Raw genomic sequence first — 23737 nt, 5'->3', positions numbered from 1 at the left:
TCCTTGCTCAGTGGAGAGCTTGCTTCTCCTTCTCCCACTCCCCCTGCTTGTGTTCCCTCTCTCGATGTGTCTCTCTCTGTCAAATAAATAAATAAAATCTTTAAAAACAAAACAAAAGAGAAACAAAAACATCCAGAAGATTTTGTAGGAAGCAGCTTAGATCGTCTTTGCTTACTCACTGTCCTTTGAAGAGCTTGCTGTTTCTAGAAAGAAACCCTTTGTTTTCAGGATAACAGACACTGTACCTCTCCAAGGAGTATCTCTGTTTCTTGGAAAAATAAATTGATCCTCTAATGCTGTGAAGCTAATGACACGAAAGCTATCAAAATTGAAACATAGTCACGATAAATCCTATATATCTTATAGATAAGCATACACACACGTATGTATCATGCTGCAAAACCCCCAAATAACCTCTTTCCTCAAATACATTGACCAAATGTGGGGTTTCCTAGAGAAACGCAGAGCTAACAACTGTAAGAGCAAGTTAGGTCATTTTAGAAGTCCAGTTCTGGTTGCTCCAGCAAACAGGTCCTCTCAAGGTGTGCTACTGAGCCGCTGAGAGCCAGAAAGATGAGTGAAACAGTGTTCCTGGCCTCAAGGGTCTGGTGGTAAAGGATTAGGATTGCAGCGGCTCGTAGAAACGAGAGGAAGAGGAGAAGCCATAGCAGTAGTTTCTCTTATTACGTACTTAGTACACATACCTGCATGTGTTAAACATTCTAAGGATTTTATCTCACTTCATCTTTACAGTCAACTGTGAGGTAAGTATTATTGCCCTCATTTTACACATGGAAACACTGGTGCTTAGAGAGGAAGTGACTTACACCCATGCTCTGCCATAGTCCAAGCTACTCTCCTAAATACTGTTGGTCGTTTAAACGCCGAAATGAACATTTTTCTTTTGTTTGCACCGTGGGGACGCATTTATAAAGAAGCTCCAGATGCGTGTCCCTGCACTGGGTTTCCCCTCATCTCTCATGAGTTGGATCTCATCTCTGAGGAGTAACTTTAATAGGAATGAGACTTTTGTTTAAAGATTGATTGAGTATTTATTTATTTATTTGACAGAGAGAGACATAGCGAGAGAGGGAACACAAGCAGGAGCAAGGGGAGAGGGAGAAGCAGGCTCTCCGCTGAGCAGGGAACCCGATGTGGGGCTCGATTCCAGGACCCTGGGATCATGACCTGAGCTGAAGGCAGACGCTTTGTGACAGAGCCACCCAGGCGCCGCAGGAATGAGACATTTTTGTTTGTGCAAAGTTTGAAGGATTATGTGAAGAGAAGAAATTGGCCTGCCTCAATCATGAATTTTGTAGTCCCAGGGGAAGTTGGTGTCTATCATTGTTTTTTTATTCTGTAGTCTTTTAAGTAACCTCTGCACCCAACGTGGGCCTGAAATTCGTGACCCTGAGATCAAGATCACATGCTCTGTGGACTGAGCCGCCAAGGAGTCCTTCTATCTACCATTTTAAAGAAACACTGGAACTTGGCTCTCCATATAAATGTAAAAGTTGGCAAATTAAAAAGTCTTTTTGGGGACACCTGGGTGTCTCGGTCAGTTGGCTCAGGTCGTGATTCCAGGGTCCTGGGATCAAGTCCCACATCGGGCTCCTTGCTCGGTGGGGAGCCTGCTTCTCTCTCCACCTCTGCCAGCTGCTTATGCCCTCGCTCTCTCTCTCTCTCTCTCTGACAAATAAATAAATAAATAAATAAAATCTTTAAAAAGTCTTTTTGCACACCCACATCCACAAAATTCTCTTTTGAGCACGTTGACAAGCAAGGCTAGCTCTGAGCAAAACTATCATGAGGACTGCGTGTTGTACCATAAGTGTTTAACAACTGGCTCTCCTCCCAAAATATGTGTCTATATGATAATTTTTACTATTATAAAGAATGTGTGCCAATTTACAAATAACAATAAAATAATACTCTGTATTGTAAATTCCATATAGTCAATCAATTTTCACAGAATGCTTTCATTGATCTTTGTTCAACTCCAGTATCCGTAGTCAAACTTCGGTTTCAACCAACAGATAAATTCAGTTACAAGATGAATGATGGTTGATGTGTTCGTTTATACTAAAGAGTAGAATGAAAGTGAAACAATAAAGACGTATATCAGGACTTCACTTAGTCCTTATTACGGGAATCCTGTCTTTGCTAAATCAGATAATGGTTTTTGAATACTGAAAGACTATTTCCCCAAAATTTGTGATTCACAATGTAATGGCTAGAGAGATAGCACATACTTTTGAGTTTAATTTGCATTGTTAACATTTTCTCAAGTCTAGACAAACAACCAGCAATAAATCAAGCCCTGATTTATACCATTTGGCTATTTCCCTGTTCTAAGCACTCCCACCATGGTCAACTTCAAACTACAATAATGATATCATTAAACCTTTACTTGAAAAAAATTGCATGGTAATAAGCCATTACACAGAAATCTATCATATATCTATAATAGACATAACCTCAAGTGCATAAATTATAGTAATATGCCGAAATGATTAGGGAATGATGAATTTGTTTTATAATTTATTTAATTGTAAGTTTGTATTAAATTGAACTGTATAAAATTACTGATAGGCAACCATTTTTTGATCTACAAAGGTTAAGTTCATACAATTCAACCTAAAACATACTCAGGGAGTTTGAGATGGTGGAATTATTGGAGGGAGGGTTGGATAATGATGATGGTAATCAAAAGAACCTTTACTGTCTATTAAATTAAGCTTTCAAAGTGCAGGACACTGTGCTAAACCAAGTCCGGCTATCTGTGATTTTTCAACAACTACAGCAGAATTTCTTGTGATTCGATCTTATCTAGCTTCTCCCAGTTGGAAAATACTGAGACAGAGACTGGAGAATTTCTGACACTTTTAATTCAGTTAAGAATTTAACACAATATATATGAAAGTGAAACACTATATGTGTAAAATAGCATTCAGGATATTTGACACAATTTTTGAGCTAAGTATAGGAGAGAACAAGCACTGTTTTTGGAGCATGAAACTCAGTAATTGTCCTGGCTTAATTAAGTACATACTGCACTATACCACCTGTGCATTTTGAGCGGTCTCACAGATTCTAAGATCTGGTTTCTTATCTGTGATTCGGGTAATAATATTATCTGCCCAGATACATGTTCCAGTGATTGTGAGATTTAAATGGGAAAAGAAAATAAAGAGTGCCTTATGAACGGTCCAATTTTGTAAAGGTAGAGACTTATAGAATCACAGCTCTGTGTATTTGCCTCCAGGATAGCTTTCTGGGCTCTGCTCCCAGACTTGGGGCTGGGGGCAGGGGATAGGGAGCGGGGGCGGGGGCGGGGGAGGGGGGATGAGGGGGGTTAAGAGCTATCAGCTTTAGCAGTGTTAAGACATTACTAAACATTCATTTTATGAACAACTGCATTGCTGAATTAGCTTCTCAGGATTCTTCAAACTGCCTGTTCCCAACTGATCTATTTACAAACATAATTTTTAAAAAGAGAAAAAAGCCCTCCCTTTGACCTCAAGAAATTCAGGACAAATGCGATTCACAATGGAAAGCTCTAAAGCTCAGATGGGGGGAGAAATGTTCACAGAAGCTTCAGGTGTTTCAGGACTTGCAATGGCAAAGCTGGGAGGGGACCAGCTCCCCTGCAAGGGAAAGAGCAGAGACCTGACCTTCCCTCTCTCCTACTCCACTTCTCCCTGTGGTGGTTTGCTTCGGGTTTATTGGGCTTATCTCGCTGACTCACTGTTGCTGTGAAAACAGGGATGAGCACGCTGTTGAAAGTGGCAGAAACCAGAGGAAACTAGTCACGAAAACCCTGACTCTCAGCTGATAGATTTCTTCCTGATAATTGCCACTACTACTTTTTTCCAGACTAGAGGAGATCTTCAGGAGCAAACCAGCAGCCAGAGTTGCTTCAGCCCAAATTGACTGTGATCTCTTTCCCCATGCTTGAGGGCGCCGAGTTCTACTTTAACGTGGACCATGGCTACCTGGAAGGCCTGGTGCGAGGGTGCAAAGCCAGCCTCCTGACCCAGCAGGACTACATCAACCTGGTCCAGTGTGAGACCCTGGAAGGTATGTGCTGCTCTTCTCCCCATTTACAAAGGGGAAAAAGGAAATGATGCTGCTCATTGGAAGCATGGAGAAGGGACTGTGTTCCCATGGCCTGAGAGTCCAGAATAGGTTCTTATTCCCTGGGTCCAGACTTCAGGGTCCGTGAACTTGGATAGGGAAAAAAATTACATCTTGCTTTTCAGTTTTCTCTAAGTAAAATTTCAGCATTTCTTTTTATTATGAATGGAGGCAACAGATCACAGTGGTTAGTACTTTGTCAACGAACAGTAAAAATTCGATGTTTTCATATCTCTGTACAATTCTTGCAGATATTTTGAAATATCATAATTTCATGGTTTCACAATTATACTAGGTATTAACTTACTCTTTTTTTTTTTTTTTTTTTTTAATTAGAGAAAGAGATCACAAGTAGGCAGAGAGGCAGGCAGAGAGAGAGAGGGAAACAGGCTTTCTGCCGAGCAGAGAGTCTGATGCGGGGCTCGATCCCAGGACCCTGAGATCATGACCTGAGCCGAAGGCAGAGGCTTAACCCACTGAGCCACCCAGGCACCCCAGTATTGCACTTATTCTTTAATCTTGGTATTTAATCTCTTAAGAAAGAAGTACAATGTCATACTTTATTTTTAATTTTTTTTTTTTTTCTGAGAGAGAGCACATGTGCAAGAGAAGGGGAGGTGCAGAGGGAGAGGGAGGGAATCTTAAGCAGACTCTGGGCGGGGCTGGATTTCACCCTGAAATCGTGACCAGAGCCAAAATCGAGAGCAGGATGCTCAAACCACACATATTAAAACATTTTGATAACCATAGTTTAACATATTGTGTTTACTTTGTAATTGTATGTATTTTCATTTCATTATTTATAAATAATATTTGCAGAAGGACTTAGTCAAAGTGCCCAGGGGCGAATGTCCCCCCACTAAATGCTAAGAAACTTGGGCTAGAAAATTTTATTCTATACCCAGTTTCTCAGTATATATTGATATGAGATTTATTTGAGGTTTCTCTTTAACTGAAGCTTAAGGAAAAAGCCAAGAGATGGGTGGGTGGTGAGGCCAGCCCTGCATTCAAAAGTACTGACTTTGACCTCTGCTCTATCTAGGTAGGGTGGCCTAAGGCTCATGGCCTCTGAGGCTGAGTCCTCACTTGTAAAATGCAATGGTAATGTCTGCTTTGCCTGCTTTGTTTGGAGAAATAAATGAAGTAATACCTGAGAGATACATTAGAAACCATGAAGCACTGTGTAAATAGAAAATACTTTTTTAAAGCACTTTATTGAGGTATGATTGACAGACATAAAACTGTATATATTTAACGTATGCAACCTGATAAGATTAGAGGTAAGTATACCTCCATGAAACCATCAGCATCATCGATGCCATAAATCTGTGACCTCCAAAAGTTTCTTCCTGCCCTCTGTTATTTTGTTTGCGCGCGAGGAGCGTGTGTGTGTGTGTGTGTGTGTGTGTGTGTTAACTACTTTCTGTATGCTATACAGTAGATCTCTGGGACTTATTTACCTTGTGTTTCTGAAATTTCAAACCTATTTACTTACATCTCCCCATTTCTCCCTTTATTCTGGAAATCATCTTTAAGCTACAATATTTTCAAAACTTTACCAAAGATTTCACATCTGTAATACAGTATTTTTATTACAAAAACAGCTACACTAGTTCATTTTGAAATGTACTTATAAAATCAACATGTCAATAATAAGGTGCTTTAAGACCACAAGATTATTCTAGAAAAAAACAAGGAAGCAATATGGATCAAAACTGCTAGGAAAGGTGTTAAAAGCAAAAGCAAAACAAAACAAACCTGAAGGTGACTTGGCAGAGGCTGGGGGTCCTGGGTCACTTGTTTGTGGTTCTGAGCAGTTAGAGCCAGAGTTAAGGCAGAGCTGGCCAGTCGGAGGTAGATGCTCTCCTTTCCCTAGCAGCGGAGACAGCTAGAAAAATCTTTCAGATGATAAATAATTCTGTTAGCTGCAAATAAGCACAATATAATTCCAACCCTAAATCACATCCGCATATTAAATGAGGAGTTTGGTGACTAGAGAATGTGAATCGCGTACAGAAAATCTGTGCAAGTATGGTGGTAACTTCATAGTGTGATAGATAGTAACTACACTTACTGCGGTGAACATTTCATAAGGGTGTATACTTGTGGAATCACTGTGTCCTAAACCTGAAACTAATATAATGTATGTCAGCTATACTTGAATAAAAAGAGAAAATGTACTTAAACTGAAGTATATAAAGTGAATGAATACAGGGAAGAATGAGTGTTTCTAACAGAAGCCACTTAAAAGAATTGTACTTATTTTTCAGTCAAGCTTTTACTTTTTTAATTTTTTAAAGTTTATTTAAGTCATCTCTACACCCAACGTGGGGCTTGAACTCATGACCCCAAGGTCAAGAGTCTGAGCTCTGCCAACTGAGCCAGCCAGGCACCTCCAGCCAAGCTTTTAAATGAGCTAAAGAATGCAAATTTTAACACAAACAATACATAAGATACCTAAAATGTGATACGAAATCACGTTTAGCCAACTCACTAAAGAACCCTCAACTTCAATTTGGGAGAGAAAAAAGGGTTTCAGACCCTTTTGAAGACCTGAAGAAAGAATCTTCTTAGAAAATACACAGGTGCGGGGTGCCTGGGTAGCTCAGTGGGTTAAAGCCTCTGCCTTCGGCTCAGGTCATGATCCCAGGGTCCTGGCATCAAGCCCCACATCGGGCTCTCTGCTCCACGGGGAGCCTGCCTCCTCCTCTTTCTCTCTCTGCCTGCCTCTCTGCCTACTTGTGATCTCTGTCAAATAAATAAATAAAATCTTTAAAAAAAAAAAAAAAGAAAGAAAGAAAAAGAAAATACACAGGTGCATGCATACAGAATTTTCCATGTACTATCAGGGGTCATGGACCACCCAGAGCCGTCCCTGCACCCTCTTAAGAAACCCTGACACCTACACCATTGCTTTATTGTCCTTGTGCTTCAGCTTTTATCTTACTTCCCTCCTAATAATATATTTTTTTCAACCATTCATTTCACAACTATGTTTGAATCTGTGGGCCAGTCTGTTTGGAGACTCCCAGGAATATCATGTGTGAGTCATTAACCGCACGTTCTAATGGCTGCTGAGAAAAGAAATCTAAATAAGGATTTCACGTCTGCAGGTGACAGTTAAGCACACCGATGCTTAAAATGGTCGCGGCTAGTCTGACGCTCTAGTCAAGGAGTGCAGGCATATCCGCATCTCTTTTTCCACTAAAATGTCCATGTCTCCTGAGCATGAACTGAAAATAAATGATTATTGTCTATGTTGATACCTTTTTTTTTTTAAGATTCTATTTATTTATTTGACAGAGGGAGAGCGTAGGAAGAGGGAATGGCATGCAGAGGCAGAGGGAGAGGGAGAAGCGGACTCCTGCCAAGCAGAGAGCCCTGTGCTGGGCTCCATCCAAGGACTCCAGTATCATGACTTGAGCCTAAGACAGACACTTAACAGCCGAGCCACCAGGCACCCCAGCTCCATTTTGATAAAGAAAATAATAAGGTCTGCTCTACTGATTATTCCATAGGATGTTGGGAAATAACTTGTGAAAAGCAGTGCAACTGTTGCACCTGCAAATGTGCTGAGAGAAACCCAACCGTCTCCTGAGCTGGATATTTTGAGAATTGAGAAGAGGGGCAGCAGACTGGCTAAATCAGTAAAACATGTGACTCTTGATCTTGGGCTTCTAAGTTCACGCCCCATATTGGATGTAGAGATCACTTAAAAATAAAATATTTTTAAAAAGAGAGTTGGAGGGGCGCCTGGGTGGCTTAGTGGGTTAAGCCTCTGCCTTTGGCTCAGGTCATGATCTCAGGGTCCTGGGATAGAGCCCTGCACTGGGGCTCAGCAGGGAGCCTGCTTCCCCCTCTCTCTCTGCCTGCCTCTCTGCCTGCTTGTAATCTATCTATCTCTCTCTGTATCTCTCTCTCTCTCTCTCTCTCTCTCTCTCTCTCTGTCAAATAAATAAATAAATAAATAAATCTTTAAAAAAAGAGAGAGACTTGGAGAGAAGAAATCAAGGTCATTTATTGGAACAGATGTTAAGGACTTTGGGATTTCTGTTTACATTTGCACAAAATATGCCTTGTGCCAGTAATGGATGAAGAAGAGTAGGTAAGACTGTCACTGTGGCACCCTGTGTTGACACAGACACTTTCTGCAAAAGAAAAGCTAACTTAGCAAAGATTAAATTTGCCTTTAGTCTTTTCAAATTCTCTAGACTTCAGAAGTGTTTTGATACTGACAAATTATTTTAGAATTACTTAGAAAGAATACATATGATTTCAGGTAAATTTAGAAGAGAAAATGAAGATTGTCTAGCAAAGCTTTGAAACGTCCCAGAATTCATTCTTGTGCTTAACTGCGTATATAATTGTGCCAGTGTGATCAGAAATACTCATCTGTTCCAAGGTCTGCCCCTGACTCACAATGACCTGAATCAGTTGGCTAGGACACTCGGTGACTCAGTCCTTCCCAGAGACAAAAGAGCAAGGCTAGTGCACATGGCGCGTCCCACTGGTAGTGTTGGAACTCTGTACCATATGGAAACTTTAAAACTTTTAAAAGTGACTTTGCAGCGAAATAATAATGCTAAAAGGACATGAAATAATCTTTTAGAGAATTAACACTTTTTTTTAAGAATTAAGACTTTGTTTTTTTAGAGCAGCTTTTAAGCTAACAGCAACGTTGAGGAGAAAGTACCGAGATTTCCTGTACACCCCCTGCCTCTACACCCGCACAGCCTCACCATTGTCAGCATTCCCCAGCACAGCCTAGGGCGCATTTGTTATAATCGATGAGCCTGCACTGATGCATCATAATACTCAGAGTCCATAGTTTACCTTGTGGTTCATTCTTGGTGTTACACACTACAGGTTTGGACAAATAGATAATGACATGTATCTGTCATTATGGTATCATACAAAGTACTTTCACTGCCCTAAAAGTACTCTGTTGGACCTGTTCATTCCACTCTCCCAACCCTACTTCTGGCAGTCATCAGTCTTTCCACTGTCTCATAGTTTTGCATATTTCAGAACGTGGTATAGTTAGAATTATACAGCATGCAACCTTTTCCGATTGGCTTCTCTCACTTAATAACATGCATTTTTTTCCATTTCTTTTGATGGCAATATGGCTATTTTCATTAGAATTTTTTTTAAGATTTTATTTATTTATTTGACAGAGATCACAAGTAGGCAGAGAGGCAGGCAGAGAGGGAGAGAGGAGGAAGCAGGCTCACTGCTGAGCAGAGAGCCCGATGCGGGGCTCCTTCCCAGGACCCTGAGATCATAACCTGAGCTGAAGACAGAGGCTTTAACCTACTGAGCCACCCAGGCACCCCCATTAGAATTTTTTTAATGACAAATAAGACTGTTAAATATTCGTTCCTCTTCAAAAAAGACAAGATGGTAAAATTAACACTTTAGAGCTCTAGAATTTAGTACTTGATATTTTCTTAAAATACATGGTGAGAAGTGTCTGCTGGCTCTGTGGATTGAACCTTTCCTTTGTCCTCTCTGCTATATTTTTTTAAAAGGGAATGAGGGACTCTGATTCTATCATACTAACAATTACGTCCCTTTTAGGGGACACAGCCTTCCTTTATTTCCAATAGGAATTAATTTAACAACATGTTAAGCATTTCTAGCTAGAGTTGAGGAAGTAAAACTAAATAAGATATAATCCCTGCCCTAAAAGGGCTCCCACTCTGGAGAATAAAAATACTGAAAAATAAGAACTCTTAATGGGGCAATTGGGCAGTACCTATCAAAATTCCAAAGGCATATACACTTGGCCTAGGATTTCATATAGCATTGTTTAGAATAGCAAAAGATGGAAGCAAATCAAATGTCCATCTGCCTGGAACTGATTAAACAAATTATATAACATTCACATAACAGAATATTCTGCAACTATTAAAGGAAAAAAAAAAGGCATGAGGATACCCCGTTACGAGGACTGATATGGAAAGACCACCAAGCTCTATTAAGGGAGGAAAGCAACGGGAAGAACTATGTGTGGTATAGTACTCCTTAGTAAAAAGGCAGATAAATTTAAAAATACATTTTCTATATGATGGTCTAGATACTGAAAGGATCCAACAGAAACTAAAAATAGTAACTACCTGCATCTAGGAGTGAGTGGGCGGCGGTGGTTGACAAGTTTAGGCGACCTTTCACTTTTTACCTATATTTATACCTACTATCTATTTTTAAAGGAAAAAAAATATATATATAGGAGGAAGACTTAAAGAACTTTCTTCGTGCTCCCTTAAATACTACTTGTGCCTCTAATTATAGTACTTTTCCACCTTGTATTAAAAATGCATATCCAATGCCGTCACTTTCCTATTCAGAAATACTTCAGTGGCTTTCATCAGGCCCGATCACCTTCACCCTTGGTTCAAAAGGGTGAGGAGTCTTGCTGATCTCTACCTTGCAAGCATTTCCTTAGAACCCTTCTACCTTTTGTAAAGTTCTTCCTTCAGTCACAAATTCCATTCTCTATCCTGTGTGCCTGGAGAACACTCATTCCTCTTTCCAGTCTCCACTCAGTTTACTTCCTCTGTAAATCGTTTCCTACTGCAGCCATGTTGGGGTACAGTTGACAAGCCCTAACTTCATACTCTGTTGTACCTTGTGATGGACCTGATTCTGTGACATTTGCATAGATGTGTCAGACCGGGGATGTACATTTGTCTTGCTTGACTATCTTGCACCCTGAATTAACAGTTAAGGACTTAACTAATAAACTAATAAATGAATCTATCTCCTTCTGTGTTACAAGCTGCTTTAAAGGCATAAAGTATCAGTATGTGAGGCCACTGAAGTGTCAGATAGGTGGGGGGGTACTTTTACGTTGTATATGTATATCAGATGTATACTTGAAATACCTTAGAGTTTTGTCAGATGCACTTCAATAAAACTGAAATTTTAAAAAGAAATACCCATTTTAAAAAAAAGGGGGGTAGAGACTGTCTACTTTACTGTCCTAGTTCCCCTGCCCTAAGGCTATGTTTTGCACATAGAAAGAATCTGAAAATTCACATTAGAAAAGTGTACATGTTTGGGTTCAAGTCCTAGCAATTCCACTCTCTGGCTCTAGGATATTAAGCCAGACTGCTTAACTTTTAACATGGTGCTTTCTTATCTGATACTTAAGATCATATCTCCCTGGCCTAACTCCCAGTTATCAGGAGCATCAGAAATTTCTGAAAATGTTTTGTAAACTGTTAATCATAAGAATTCCTAGGAAATCATAAGCCCCTCCCTGAACAACTGTGTGTATACAACAAGAACTAGTTTTCCCTCTTTTGCTAGACTTTTGAATTCCTGAAATAATTCTTCCCATCTCATGGTTATGATTAATGGTGTTTCAGTTTCCTGTGTAGCTGATTGTGTTCTTCAGAGAGCACCTGTTTGGTGCCAGAATGAGGAGTTTCAATCCTGATAAGAGCCAGGAGTTTCAATCCTGATAACATGCATGGAATTATATAATGAAGTGCTATATGGCCCTAGGTGTTTTGTTGTTTTGGGTGTTTGGGGGTTTTTTGTTTGTTTGTTTTGTTGGTGTTTTTTTTTTAAGATTTTATTTATTTATTTGACAGAGAGAGAGAGAGAGAGAGAGATCACAAGCAGGCAGGCAGAGAGAGAGGGGGAAGCAGGCTCCCCGCTGAGCAGAGAGCCCGATGCAAGGCTCAATCCCAGGACCTTGAGATCATGACCTGAGCCAAAGGCAGAGGCTTAACCCTCTGAGCCACCCTGGTGCCCCTGTTGTTTTGTGTGTGCGTGTGTGTTGTGTTTTTTTTTAAGATTTTATTTATTTATTTGAGAGAGAGAGAGAGAGAGAGCCCAAGCGGGAGGAAGTGGCAGAGGGAGCAGGAGAAGCAGACCCCCGACTGAGCAGAGAATCCGATGTGGGACTTGATCATGGGGATCATGACCTGGGCTAAAGGCAGACATTTAACTGACTGAGCCACCCAGGAACCCCAAGATCCTAGGTTTTAATCAGAAATTAAATCTACTGGGACACCTGGGTGGCTCAGTTGGTTAAGCGGCTCCCTTCAGCTCAGGTCATGATCCCAGCGTCCTGGTATCGAGTCCCACTTTGGGATCCTTGCTCGGCGGGGAGCCTGCTTCTCCCTCTGCCTCTGCCTGCCACTCTGTCTGCCTGTGCTCACTCTCTGACAAATAAATAAATAAAATCTTAAAAAAAAAAAAAAGAAATTGTATCTACTAATATTTGAAGCTAATCTATGTGATAAAAATTGTATTAGGTGATGTAAAGAATATGATAAACAAAATATTATGCACTCCCTAAACAGCTCTCTAGTTGAGAAGATATCATAAATAAGTAAAAACAATAAAAGTTCTAAAATACAAGAACAATTTAAACCTATAGATCAAACATATATTCAAAAGCAAAGTAGATCTACAGGGCTATAAGCTAGGAAAATGCCAGTGAGATGCTAGCAAACAGTGTTGAGGTGGCTGGGCGTTCCGGGCCAGGAGGGAAAATTAACGAACTACAGATTCCTATATTTAAATAAAAGCATATGGGTGAGGAGTAAACCAGTTTGGCTGCAATACTAGAATACCTGAAGATAAGGCCGGAATTTAGACTGGGAAAAAAATCTTGAAGGACCTTGGAGATCTGATTGTGGAGCTTTAGGAAAATAAATGAGGCCAAGAGGCATGTCTGAATCTTCAGTCAAGTACTTGCAAGCATAGAAAACATAAACATACTTCTCTGGGCCTCAGTTTCTTCATCTATGAAATGGGAATATTTGCTCAAGTGAAGAGATAATGTCCATGAGAGCCATTCTGTCAGTGGTAAAATGTTACAAATTTAGCAAAGTCCTTTTTAATCTCCCTACAACTGTCAGTGACTCCAAGATTCCAAATAATTCTTAGGAAAGATTGAGTTTGAGGCAGGGAGTACATGAGGAGAAGGGAGCTTGGGAGATTCAATTTAAGATCTTACAGCAGTAATCTTGATGTCAGGTGGCCATTCTAAACCAGGGGCACGTGGAGTGGAAACCAGAGAGGACAATAAAGAACAGTGCAAGGGATTGGGAGTAAGAAAACACTGAAAAGGACTTGAAGCTTTATCACTGTAAGAAAGGCAGTAAATTAAGCAAAAATGGAGGGAGATGTCCTGGTTTTATAGAAATTGGTATGTGTATTAAAATCTGACTAATTACAAGATCTGATGGCTGATGCCAGTGTATTGGTTGAGAATATTCTGGTGCAGACAGTAAGAACCAAAGTCTTCAGCCAACTGAATCAGATTATCGCTGAAGTAGGGGGGTACAAGGGAGAAGAGAAAAGGTAACATTATGGAGTAGCTCCTCCATAGGAATGCTGGCTCTTCACTTACCTCCACTTGTTTAATCCCCACATCAATCCGAAAGCATGTTTTCTGTATCCATTTGATAGGTGAAGAAACAGAGTTCAGAAAAGCCAGGTAACTTCTGAAGTTCAGCGCCTGTAGGGTGTAGGGAAAAGGCAGGGGGTGGCTCAAGGAAAACACCTCTTGTGGGTTCCTCTAGAAGGTGCTTCCTTGGCATAAAACCTACCTGGAATGTGAAAGGTCTGGATGTTCGCTTTTAGAGAGAGCCCCAGACTGGAAGCTGCACAGGAAAAAAAAACTAATTAAAACTAACTAAAAAAAACTAAAAAAAAAAAAAATAGTCTAAAACTAATCTGACCAACAAGTTAATAGAAGATAATCCTGATGTCGCAGAGCATCAACCTACCTCACTAACCAAGTGATCTCCAAGAATTCACTGACCCTAGTGACTGCAAACCACAGAGGACACATTTTTACGCTGCCCCATAGACACACAGGCACACGTATGGGTGCTACGCTGTGTTATATGCTCATATTTGTTACAATGGCCTAATCTAATACTTCCATTCTTTGCTCTTTGGGACCTATTAAACTGATTCAGTTGATAGTGATCCCAGTTTGGAAAACATTCCATTTCCTCATTTGAATGAAAAAGAGAAAACATCACTTCTCTGGATAAAAAAGTGGTGTAATTTTCCAAAGTGTGCTCTGTGGTGGCTCCATTGTTTCCTAGTGGCTTGGGAGGTTCTGAACATACTCTTTTCAAAAATCACTCAAAGTAATGTGTTAAAGGCTTTCAGTTCCTACAGCTAAGAAGCCCGTTTATTCCAAATTTATTTGACCACAGAGTCCTTTTTATTACATACCTATTTAAATAAGCGCTTGGGGAAATGCAGAGAAAAAATTACGTGAGCCCATTTTGAAAACTATACAACTATAAGCATTGTTGATATTATTAGCAGTCTGTTACCATCTCAGAGCAAACATTTCAGATTTTGAGATTCTCCGAGAATCTCAATGCAAGGGTCCTTTGGATTGTTTTGGTGCTGGGGAAAAAAGGTTCCTTCTATTTCATTTGCCTTTCCATTGACTACAGTATTATATGATTGCTATGGGGTCTGAAACACTTGAGACATTGAATTTCAGGATCTCACTGGCAGCTGAAAGGTTTGGGAGTTCTTTTGCTTAAAAGAAACATATGCCGCATGAGCAAAATATCATGGTTTTGAAAGAAATAACATTTGTGTTTCTTCTGTTGGCAAATATTCCTCAGTGCTGAGAAAGCAAACTGTCAAACTGTATAAAAAATCTGAGCTGCCAAAAGAAAAGCCAAACAAGACATGGCCCCCCCCCAAAAAAAAAAAAAGTATGTATTTTTTTAAAATTAAATTAATTAAATAAGTACTTGAACAAGTAAATTCTGCAGTCAGATAAAGAATATTTCAGTGCATAATCTTTTCCAGGTACTAAGGAAGCATGCCTATCCTCTGAATCTCTCAGATACTTAACAATCACTTGAGGGCCTAATTGCAAATTCACCGTCCGATCAGCTAACGCAGCAATCGGTTCATAGCCAACAAGGGCTCCCGGTAAGCCTCAGGATAAAAAGGAAGCCACGTCAAGGCCAAGCCCCATGTTCCTGGGGACAACCTCCTGCTTACTGGTCTAGCTCCATTTCTTACCTCTTCTCCTGTCCCATGTAATGCTTCAGCACTTACCTAGCATTGAAAAACATTGCCATTTACAGGATGCCTGGTGTGGTCTTCTGGAAATGATGTTGGATTTTAAGAGTAAGGAGAGGGCACCTGGGTGGCTCAGTCGGTTAAAGCCTCTGCCTTCAGCTCAGGTCATGATCTCAGGGTCCTGGGATCGAGCCCCGAATCGGGCTCTCTGCTCAGCGGAGAGCCTGCTTCCTCCTGTCTCTCTCTCTCTGCCTGCCTCTCTGCCTACATGTGATCTCTGTCTGTCAAATAAATAAATCTTCTAAAAAAAAAAAAAAAAGAGTAAGGGGAGCCATCTCCCAATTCAAGCCTTATTTCTCTACAACTCTACCACTTAGCCCCCACTGAGACTCAATTTCTTCATCTATACTAAAAGGATATTATTGATTGCCCATTCCACCTCCCGTACCCATGGTAAACATCACTAATAAATTTCTTGTTTCCATCAAGCCGAGATGAAGCTTTAGGATTCTTCTCAACAGCTTTCTGAGCAGCTAATCCCAAATGACTACAACAGGCTCAGGTAAATTTAGGATTAGGTGGTTGTTAGTGTTCTTTTCAGCTGTATTAAATAGTTCTAGATTGTTTTGATAATTGAGTTTGTTGTTGTTGTACTAGAATATCTGTACTAACACTGAATTTTTTATTGCTTTAGAGAGTAACACTCAAGGCTAAATCATACATAGGCATACACATCTAATAAGATAATAATAATTTAATATACATTTATCATAAAGTCACAATAAATTCAATTAATGTTGTAAAAGCTATGTATGCATGTTCAAACTTTAATCTGATTTGAGGTTTCATTTAATTTTCAGATGTGAAAATTCATCTCCAGACCACTGACTATGGCAACTTCTTGGCTAATGAAACAAATCCTCTTACTGTTTCTAAAATTGACACGGAGATGAGGAAAAAGCTATGCAGAGAATTTGAATATTTCCGGAATCATTCCCTGGAACCCCTGAGCACATTTTTTACGTACATGACGTAAGTGGTAGCAGGAAGCCCAATTAATCTCCTGCATGATTGTACAAATGACTCCTAACAGTTACAGGGAGGGCATTAGGCTGGCATGAAGCTTAAAACCCTTTTTCTTTTTTGTAAGTTTGAATACATTCAAATTTTCGCAACTAATAAACTCACAGAGCCTCATATTCACTGTTGGAAAAGAGATTTCATTCATTTATAAACATGATTATGTAGGTGATGGCAGCCTCCATCATAAAGGCATGGTTTCAGGGCTGTCTGGCTGGCTTGGTCAGTAGAGCATGCAACTCTTGGTCTCAGGGTCATGAGTTCAAGCTCCACACTGGGCCTAAAGATTAGTTAAAAAAAAAAAAAAAGTGCTTTTAGTTTTCATTTTAAGAAAAAATGGTAAGTGTGCTATTTAAAGGTTCTGCCTGCTGATACTGAAAGTAAATACTATGTGACATTTTGGATCAATTGTCAGGCTAGAGCTGAAACATCAAAGTTGTTTGTAAAGCCATATCTACCCTTTCCTGATTCCCTTGCAACAGCAGAAGTAACTCCCATCATAGTTATATATGTTTTATTTTTTTCGCTTTCCATAACCAGTAGTTTCAATCTCTCACTGTCAAGGATTTTCATTCTAAAAATGCTTGAATTTTCACACAGTAATGCATTGTACTTCTATTAATCCAGTTAATAAATCCTGTCCAGGGCTCAAAACTTTGGGCCTCTCCAGTTGTTCTAATAGATAAGCTGGGAACAAATGTCCACAGTAGAGGAGCTGATGATTATATATATACCATTCCAATGTAATATACACAGATATGTATACTAGACCTGGGCCCTAGACTGGATTAGAAAAGTATAAAATAAAAATATTCCTCTATTCCACATGTCCCCTTCTTCTGCACTTGATTCCTTTCCCCAAAAGTAAATGCTTCCATTTCATATGTATTTTCTAGTAAAATATTTACAGTTGAGTATGTTCATTGATACTCACTCAACCCACCCCACTTCCATACTTCAGATTTATGCAAATGGGGTCATATTCTTTCCACACTTTTCCCACCTAGTACTTCTTAGAAATATCCTTGTCAACATCTTTCTTTTTACAACTGCCTAGAATTCCATTTTGATATATATCATGACTCAATTTACCAGGAATCTATTAACAAATAACTAATTTTTTTTCCAATGCAAAAAGTTTTGCAACTAGCCTATTACTGTGTAGGTCTTGAATTTATTTTTAAGATATGTTTTTAGCAGTGGAAGTAGTGAATTGAAGGAGTGTTCTTTTTTTATTTTTGCAAATTTTGCTAAGTTGTACTCAACAAAAGTAGCACCAGTTCGTACCCCCAAAACAGTGCATGAGAAAGCCTGTGTCCTTACACCATTACCAACATTGAATATTATCTTTTTAGTTTTTGCCTGTCCAGTATGTTAAAAATTGTATCTTTTGCTTTCATTTATATTTCTTTATTATGAAAATCGAATAATTTTGTAGTTACTAATCATGTGTATTTGCTACCTGACCAAACACTTTGTCTTTTTGTTATTGATATATTCAGCAGTTTTTCTTGGTATGGAAGAGCTCTTTGTAAATTAAGAAAGTTAGCCCTTCATAATATAGGTTGAAAAATTATTTCCTCAGTGTGATATGATTTAATTTTTATAGCTTCTTTTTTCTGTAGAAACATTGAATTTTTTCACTAGCTATACCCATCAGTCCTTTCATTTGTTGACTTCTGATTGTTGTGTCCTGCTTAGAAAGTCCTTCTCCACCCCCAATTTGTAGGTAAATTTACCTTTTATTTCATTCATTCATTATTGTTGATTTTTTTTCTTTTCTTTTCTTTCTTTTTTTTTTCTTTTTGATGTTTCATTTTTAACATTTAAAACCTTTGTTCATCTAGAATTTATTTTAGTATAGGGAATGAGACTAGGGATTCAGCTCAAATTGTTTTTCCCCAATAGCTATCCATTTATTCCTATACCATGTCTATAAATAAGTAAGTAGAAGAGATGACCATAGTTTGAGGCAGGAAGTAATCATTGGTATACCTGAGGTATGTGATTAATGCCTATATACCTTGTCTGTGTAATTAGACCTCCTGTCAGTGCTAGAGGCTAAGTTTTTATTTATTGGCAAGACCCCAGGTGCTGATTTTTTAAAGAATCACAAATACACAGTTGGTTAGAGATGAAAATTAGGTGTGAATTTGGGTCTACTCGGTTTGAAGCCCAGGCACTTTCTTTGGGAAGGATTCTGGGAAGCCTTCCAAAGATCTGACATTGCTTTTGATCCTGGAAATAGGGTGGAATTTGGATATGAGGGAGAAGGCTGAGCATCTGGGGTTGAAGCATGTAGATGGGAAGGACACAGCATGCATGGTGAATAACAGGTCAGTTTGGGCAGGAGTGGGCTGTGCTGGAAGTGGAGGGGAGCAACAGGGAGAGGAGGTTAGAAAAGTCAGTTCCAGCTAGATAATGCAAGTCTTCAGTGGCGGCTAAGGAAACTGGGCTCCATCACATTGGAGAGGTATGTGTGTGTGTGTGTGTGTGTGTGTGTGTGTGTGTGTGTGTGTTGGTATCTCCAAGACCCTTCCTTAAAAATCTGAAGGGGTGCCTGGCTGGCACAGTCAGTAGAGATTGTGACTCCTGATCTTGGGTTCATGAGTTCAATCCCCATGTTAGGTGTGGAGCCTACTTAAAAAATAGTTTCATACAGACATACATACATACATACATACATACATACATACAACTGAAGCAGAAACCCAAAATGCAAAAGAGACAAAAGAAGAGGCCAGGTCTGCTCATAGGACTCTTACCTCCTCGTAATGGTTGGGGTGAAGAACAAAGTGCTTGGGCTTAGGCTGAGTCAGCTCCGGGTTCATATCCAATCTTCAGTGACTGCCTGGAGAGGGGCTTTCGAAGCAGCGATGCCTCCAGCAAAAATGTCTGACAAGGGTAGTTATGGAGACATCATTAAAGATTCTTCAGACAGGCAAGAGGGCCCTATCTGTGTGGAGGGAGAAATGACAATCAAAATACTGGACAATATTTATGGAATATTACTACATGCCAAGGCTCTGCTAGTGCTTTGCAAACATTGTCTCCTTCAAAGCTGACAAATCAGGGCACCTGGGTGGCTGTCATTAAGTGCTGCCTTTGGCTCAGGTCATGGTCCTCGGGTCCTTGGATGGAACTGGATCAGTTCAAGTGGATTGAAGTGGATCAGGCTCCCTACTCAGTGGGAGGCCTGCTTGTGTTTCCTCTCTTGCACTCTGTCAATAAGTAAATAAAATCTTTAAAAAAATAATAATAAATCTGATAAATCTTAGTTCTTATCCTCACCATTTTGAGGATGAGGAAACTAAAAGTTAATTGCAGCAGCTTGCCTGGGTCATGAATCAACAGATTAAAAAAAATATTTTATTTTAAAATAAAAATAAAATGAACGTCAGAAATAGGCTTTGTAAACATCTTTTGCTCAGATTTTAGAGTTCAGAAAATCTAACCCGTGATAGTAACAGAGGACAGTCCAATTTTAATGGAGTCAGAAAGCTGCCACATTTTGTACTTTTTGCATTGAGAGACGAGTCTCACATGACAGAAACTTGCTCAAAATGTATTAGGAAGTACTTTAGCTCTAAGAATGACTCTGAGTCACTTGGTTAGTGTTTCCTCTTATGTGATGACTCCATGGTTTAGTGTTTCCTAACTATAGAATCTTAAACCTGGGAGAAGCCTTAGCATTAATTAAGCAAGCTTGCTTATTTCACAGAAAACAACCATGTTGATCCAGGTAAAATGTATTCTGTTTCTAGGGGCACTTTGGTGGCTTAGTCAGTTAAGCGTCCAACTCTTGATCTCAGTTCTTGATCTCAGGTCGTGAGTTCAAGCCCCATGTTGGACTCCACTTAGAGAAAATAAATAAATAAAATTTTAAAAAGGAAAATCTACTGTTTCTAAAATAAAATTACTTGGGGTGCCTGGGTGGCTCAGTTGGTTGAGCAACTGCCTTCGTCTCAGGTCATGATCCTGGAGTTCCTGGATGGAGTCCCACATCAGGCTCCCTGCTGAGCAGGGAGTCTGCTTCTCCTGCTGACCTCTCTCCTCATGCTCTCTCTCTCATTAATAAATAAACTCTTTAAAAAATAAAATAAAATTACTTAAAATTCCAAATATTAACAATGTTTAAAAATTACATATAAGAATACAGGTGGTCACAAAGCCCTGCATAGAATATTAATGCAAAATTGAAAGTGGAAATGTAATTTGGGTGGTATCAGTATTGATAGTGGTATTGGTAATGGACATGTTTTGACTTATCTACTCTCTCTCTCTCTCTCTCTCTCATCTATAAATTCTTTGAACTAGTTCTTTTAGTATTTGATTTTGTACTTACTAGTATGTAATGGGCACTGAATATTTGTTGCATTAGTATATAATCCCATATTTAGCCGCATCTTACACAGAGCTAGAAAATATTTGCAGACTACTCGGAATTTTATATTTTATATACCACTTGAATATTGGATATTTATTGGCCAATATGTTAGGAGTAAAAACCAGATATCATGCCTGCAGATACATTTTGAATAACAAGGTCAGTGTTTAAAGTAATTTAAAAAATGTATTTAGTTGAGCTTGCATTCTTCAATTAACCACAGTCTCTAACAGTTCTGTCTTTTGTCTTATGATCATCTTTTCTATCTTGTGTCTTATGATCTTAGGTTACTTATCAGATCCCTGAAGATACTTACTCTCACTTAAATGTTTTATTTACATCTCCACTCAAGAACTCTGCAAAGAAGGTGTTTATATCTCCATTTTTTTAAGTTAGAGAAACTGAGGGTCAATGAATTAATGAATTTTCTTCTCTTTTTCTTTTTTAAGACTTTATTTATTTAACAGAGAGAAAGAGATCACAAGCAGAGGGAGTGTCAGAGGGAGAGGGAGAAGCAGGGGGAGCATCAGCAGGGAGCCTGATGCTGGACCCTGGAATCACAACCTGAGCCGAAGGCAGCCGTTTAACCGACTGAGCCACCTGGGTGCCCCAATTAATGAATTTTCTAAAGTCACAATACTATTAAGAGATTTGGAAGGGGTTTGACTCTGGGTCCATCCATCTAGAAAGCTAAAGATCTTGCACTTCCCCAGTAGTTTATTAAAAGGCGAGTAATTCAGAATTGTCTGTGGCCCTTCAAAAAGTAAGTATATTCCTGATCCTTATTCCAGAAAATTCTGACCTTGTTGGCCTTGGAGTGGGACAGACACCCTTTTGGAAGACACCCGGGTTATTCTGATGAACACCTTTGATTAACAATGTCTCATTGTGGTGCTTCAACTTTATGACTTGGAAGTCACTTTCACAATTATTCTCATGAGTTTCTCTCTATAGTTATCTGCACAGACAGCATCACCTCCCAGTCAAAGACCAGATAGTTCAACTGCACCAAAACCTAGGTCTTCTAAATCTTACTCCATGATTTGTCCCACCCAATCCTGTGAGTTGCCTGCCCAGGCAGCATCCAGTCACTATGGGCAGAACCTTGACATGTGTAACCATAACAAAAGGTGTACATATGGAAAAGAGTCCTGAAACTACTTATTTCTCTTCTAGAATGTTTTCAGAAGTCAGGTGTGTAGCACCCACAAACTATCATCAGGTAGGATTACTTTCTATTTTATCAGGAATTGCCCAGAGCATCCTTTTGGAAATGGGAAGTCAACCCTAATAGAGATGGTCTAAATTTAAGTTGTTATAATAAATACAATCTAAGTATTGCACATTTGTGTGATATAATTACTGTATATGTGAAACTTATTTTGAAAATCTGGAATGGATATTTTTAAATGCTTAATAGCAGGAAGATCTGGGGGTTTTGTATACTATAATTATACACAGTTGTGTGAAACAAAGGAATGAATCCATAGCATTTTAATGAAGAGACTATTTAATATAGGACTATATTGTTTTATTTTCTTCCCTCCTACTCAGCACTTTCTGGCAGCCTTTCAGCTTCCCATCCCTTTTGAGATGAGCCATCTTTTACAAATAATCTTTCAATATTCAAAATACTCCACCTCAGGGGATGTACATTTTCTGAATATAGGAAGATCAAGGAAGAGCACGATCAAAGTCAAACATAGTCTTAAGTACTTGGACTATTATTAGCCAAGAACTGTAGGTTAAGGACCACACATTGAAAAAAATCTTCAAAGATTTATTCATAAAGGCTAATCAAAGTTTTTGACTATTCAGATGATGTATTACAAACCTCCTTCAGGCTTTTTACTGCAGTATACATTAGGAGGCTGTATACCCTCATTTGCCCAGAGGGGTTTCTCAGGACGTGGGTCTCCCTCTGCTAAAACCAGCGAAGTCCTCAGCTGGCAGCCTGTTTCTTCCTCTCCCTGCCACTAGTGCGCTCGTGCGCTCTCTAAATAAATAAATAAACAAATAAATAAAATATTAAAAAAAAAAGATTTGCAGAAAAAAAGTCAAATTTGAACCAAAATATTAAATGGGCATTACATTGAAGGACTAACTTACACATTAGTGAGGCATGAGAAGATGTTGTATTTGGAAATGACAAGTCAGCTCAGATGTGCCTGGAGCCGAGACAAGAACAGGAGCATGGGCTGGGAACAGAGAGTCTGGACAGATTAAGGGCTCTGACCCTTAATTTTCTATGACCCTTAAGTTTCTATGAGTAAAAGTCAAAAAAGGAAGGGTTTTCAGAAAGGGTTCCACCACCGGCATGCTTCTTATGTGCTATTGACTGAACCCCTCACCAAATGGTCACCATCTTGTCAGGTGGGGCATAGTGTCCTGAGAAGCCATTTGGAAGAGCCTTTGAACACAGACAGCCCCTCTGCCTAAGGCAATGTAGCATGGCATTAATTTCTCCTCTAACCAATAGAAAGTATCTGTTCTTATTGTCTACATAGTGTTTTTTCAGTAATTGGTAATTGTTATTATGATGCCCATTTTCTGGGCCAAGTGAGGACCTTGTAGCTGGTAAGTAGAGAAGCTAAGTAAGATGTGACATCAGGTCACTCCTGATAGCATTCCATAGGTGCTACTTTCCCTTTGTTCATTTGTTTTTACTTTTCAACACTTAACACTGCCTTGAAAAATGAGGGGACTGATCTTAACGTTTATTTTAGAAAGATGATTCTGCTCGAATTGTGAAAGATGCTTGAAGGGATGGAACTGGAAACAGAGAAGCCAGAGGGAGATATTTTAAAAGTTTAGACTAGAAATAGCAGCCAAGATAGAAAGGAGGGGACAGTGGTTAGATACATTTGGGAGATAGACGTAACACAATTTAGCATCTTGATTTATGATCAGTGAGAGAAAACAGGCAATAACTCCTACAAATTCTAAGCTAAGGAAAGAGAATCTTCAAGTTAGATAAAGGATTTTGATTTTATTTCTAATCAAAAAGAATAAGAAGCCCACTATAAATTAGAGACAATTATACAAATAAAGCACCCTTAACCTCACTATCCTTTTCATATTCTTTCTTTCATACATTTTAAAAGA

General features: G+C 39.2%; 1 protein-coding gene across 1 annotated transcript in view; it reads left to right on the top strand.

Annotated features, from left to right (window-relative positions):
- Nucleotides 1-3804: 3804 nt before the first annotated feature.
- The window catches only part of ATP6V0D2 (ATPase H+ transporting V0 subunit d2), a 44786-nt gene continuing 24853 nt past the window's right edge, over nucleotides 3805-23737 (top strand). Inside the window, exons 1-2 of the mRNA XM_032869095.1 lie at nucleotides 3805-4080; nucleotides 16026-16197. Of these exons, the coding sequence (XP_032724986.1) occupies nucleotides 3951-4080; nucleotides 16026-16197 (302 nt within the window). The 5' untranslated portion in view covers nucleotides 3805-3950. The remainder of the gene's footprint in view (nucleotides 4081-16025; nucleotides 16198-23737) is intronic.

The sequence above is a fragment of the Lontra canadensis genome, unplaced genomic scaffold, assembly GCF_010015895.1.
Source record: "Lontra canadensis isolate GAN:19392208 unplaced genomic scaffold, GSC_riverotter_1.0 scaffold37, whole genome shotgun sequence".
Classification (NCBI taxonomy): Eukaryota; Metazoa; Chordata; class Mammalia; order Carnivora; family Mustelidae; genus Lontra; species Lontra canadensis.
The sequence above is the reverse complement of the archived record's forward strand: the minus strand, read 5'-3'. Positions and strand labels throughout refer to the sequence as shown.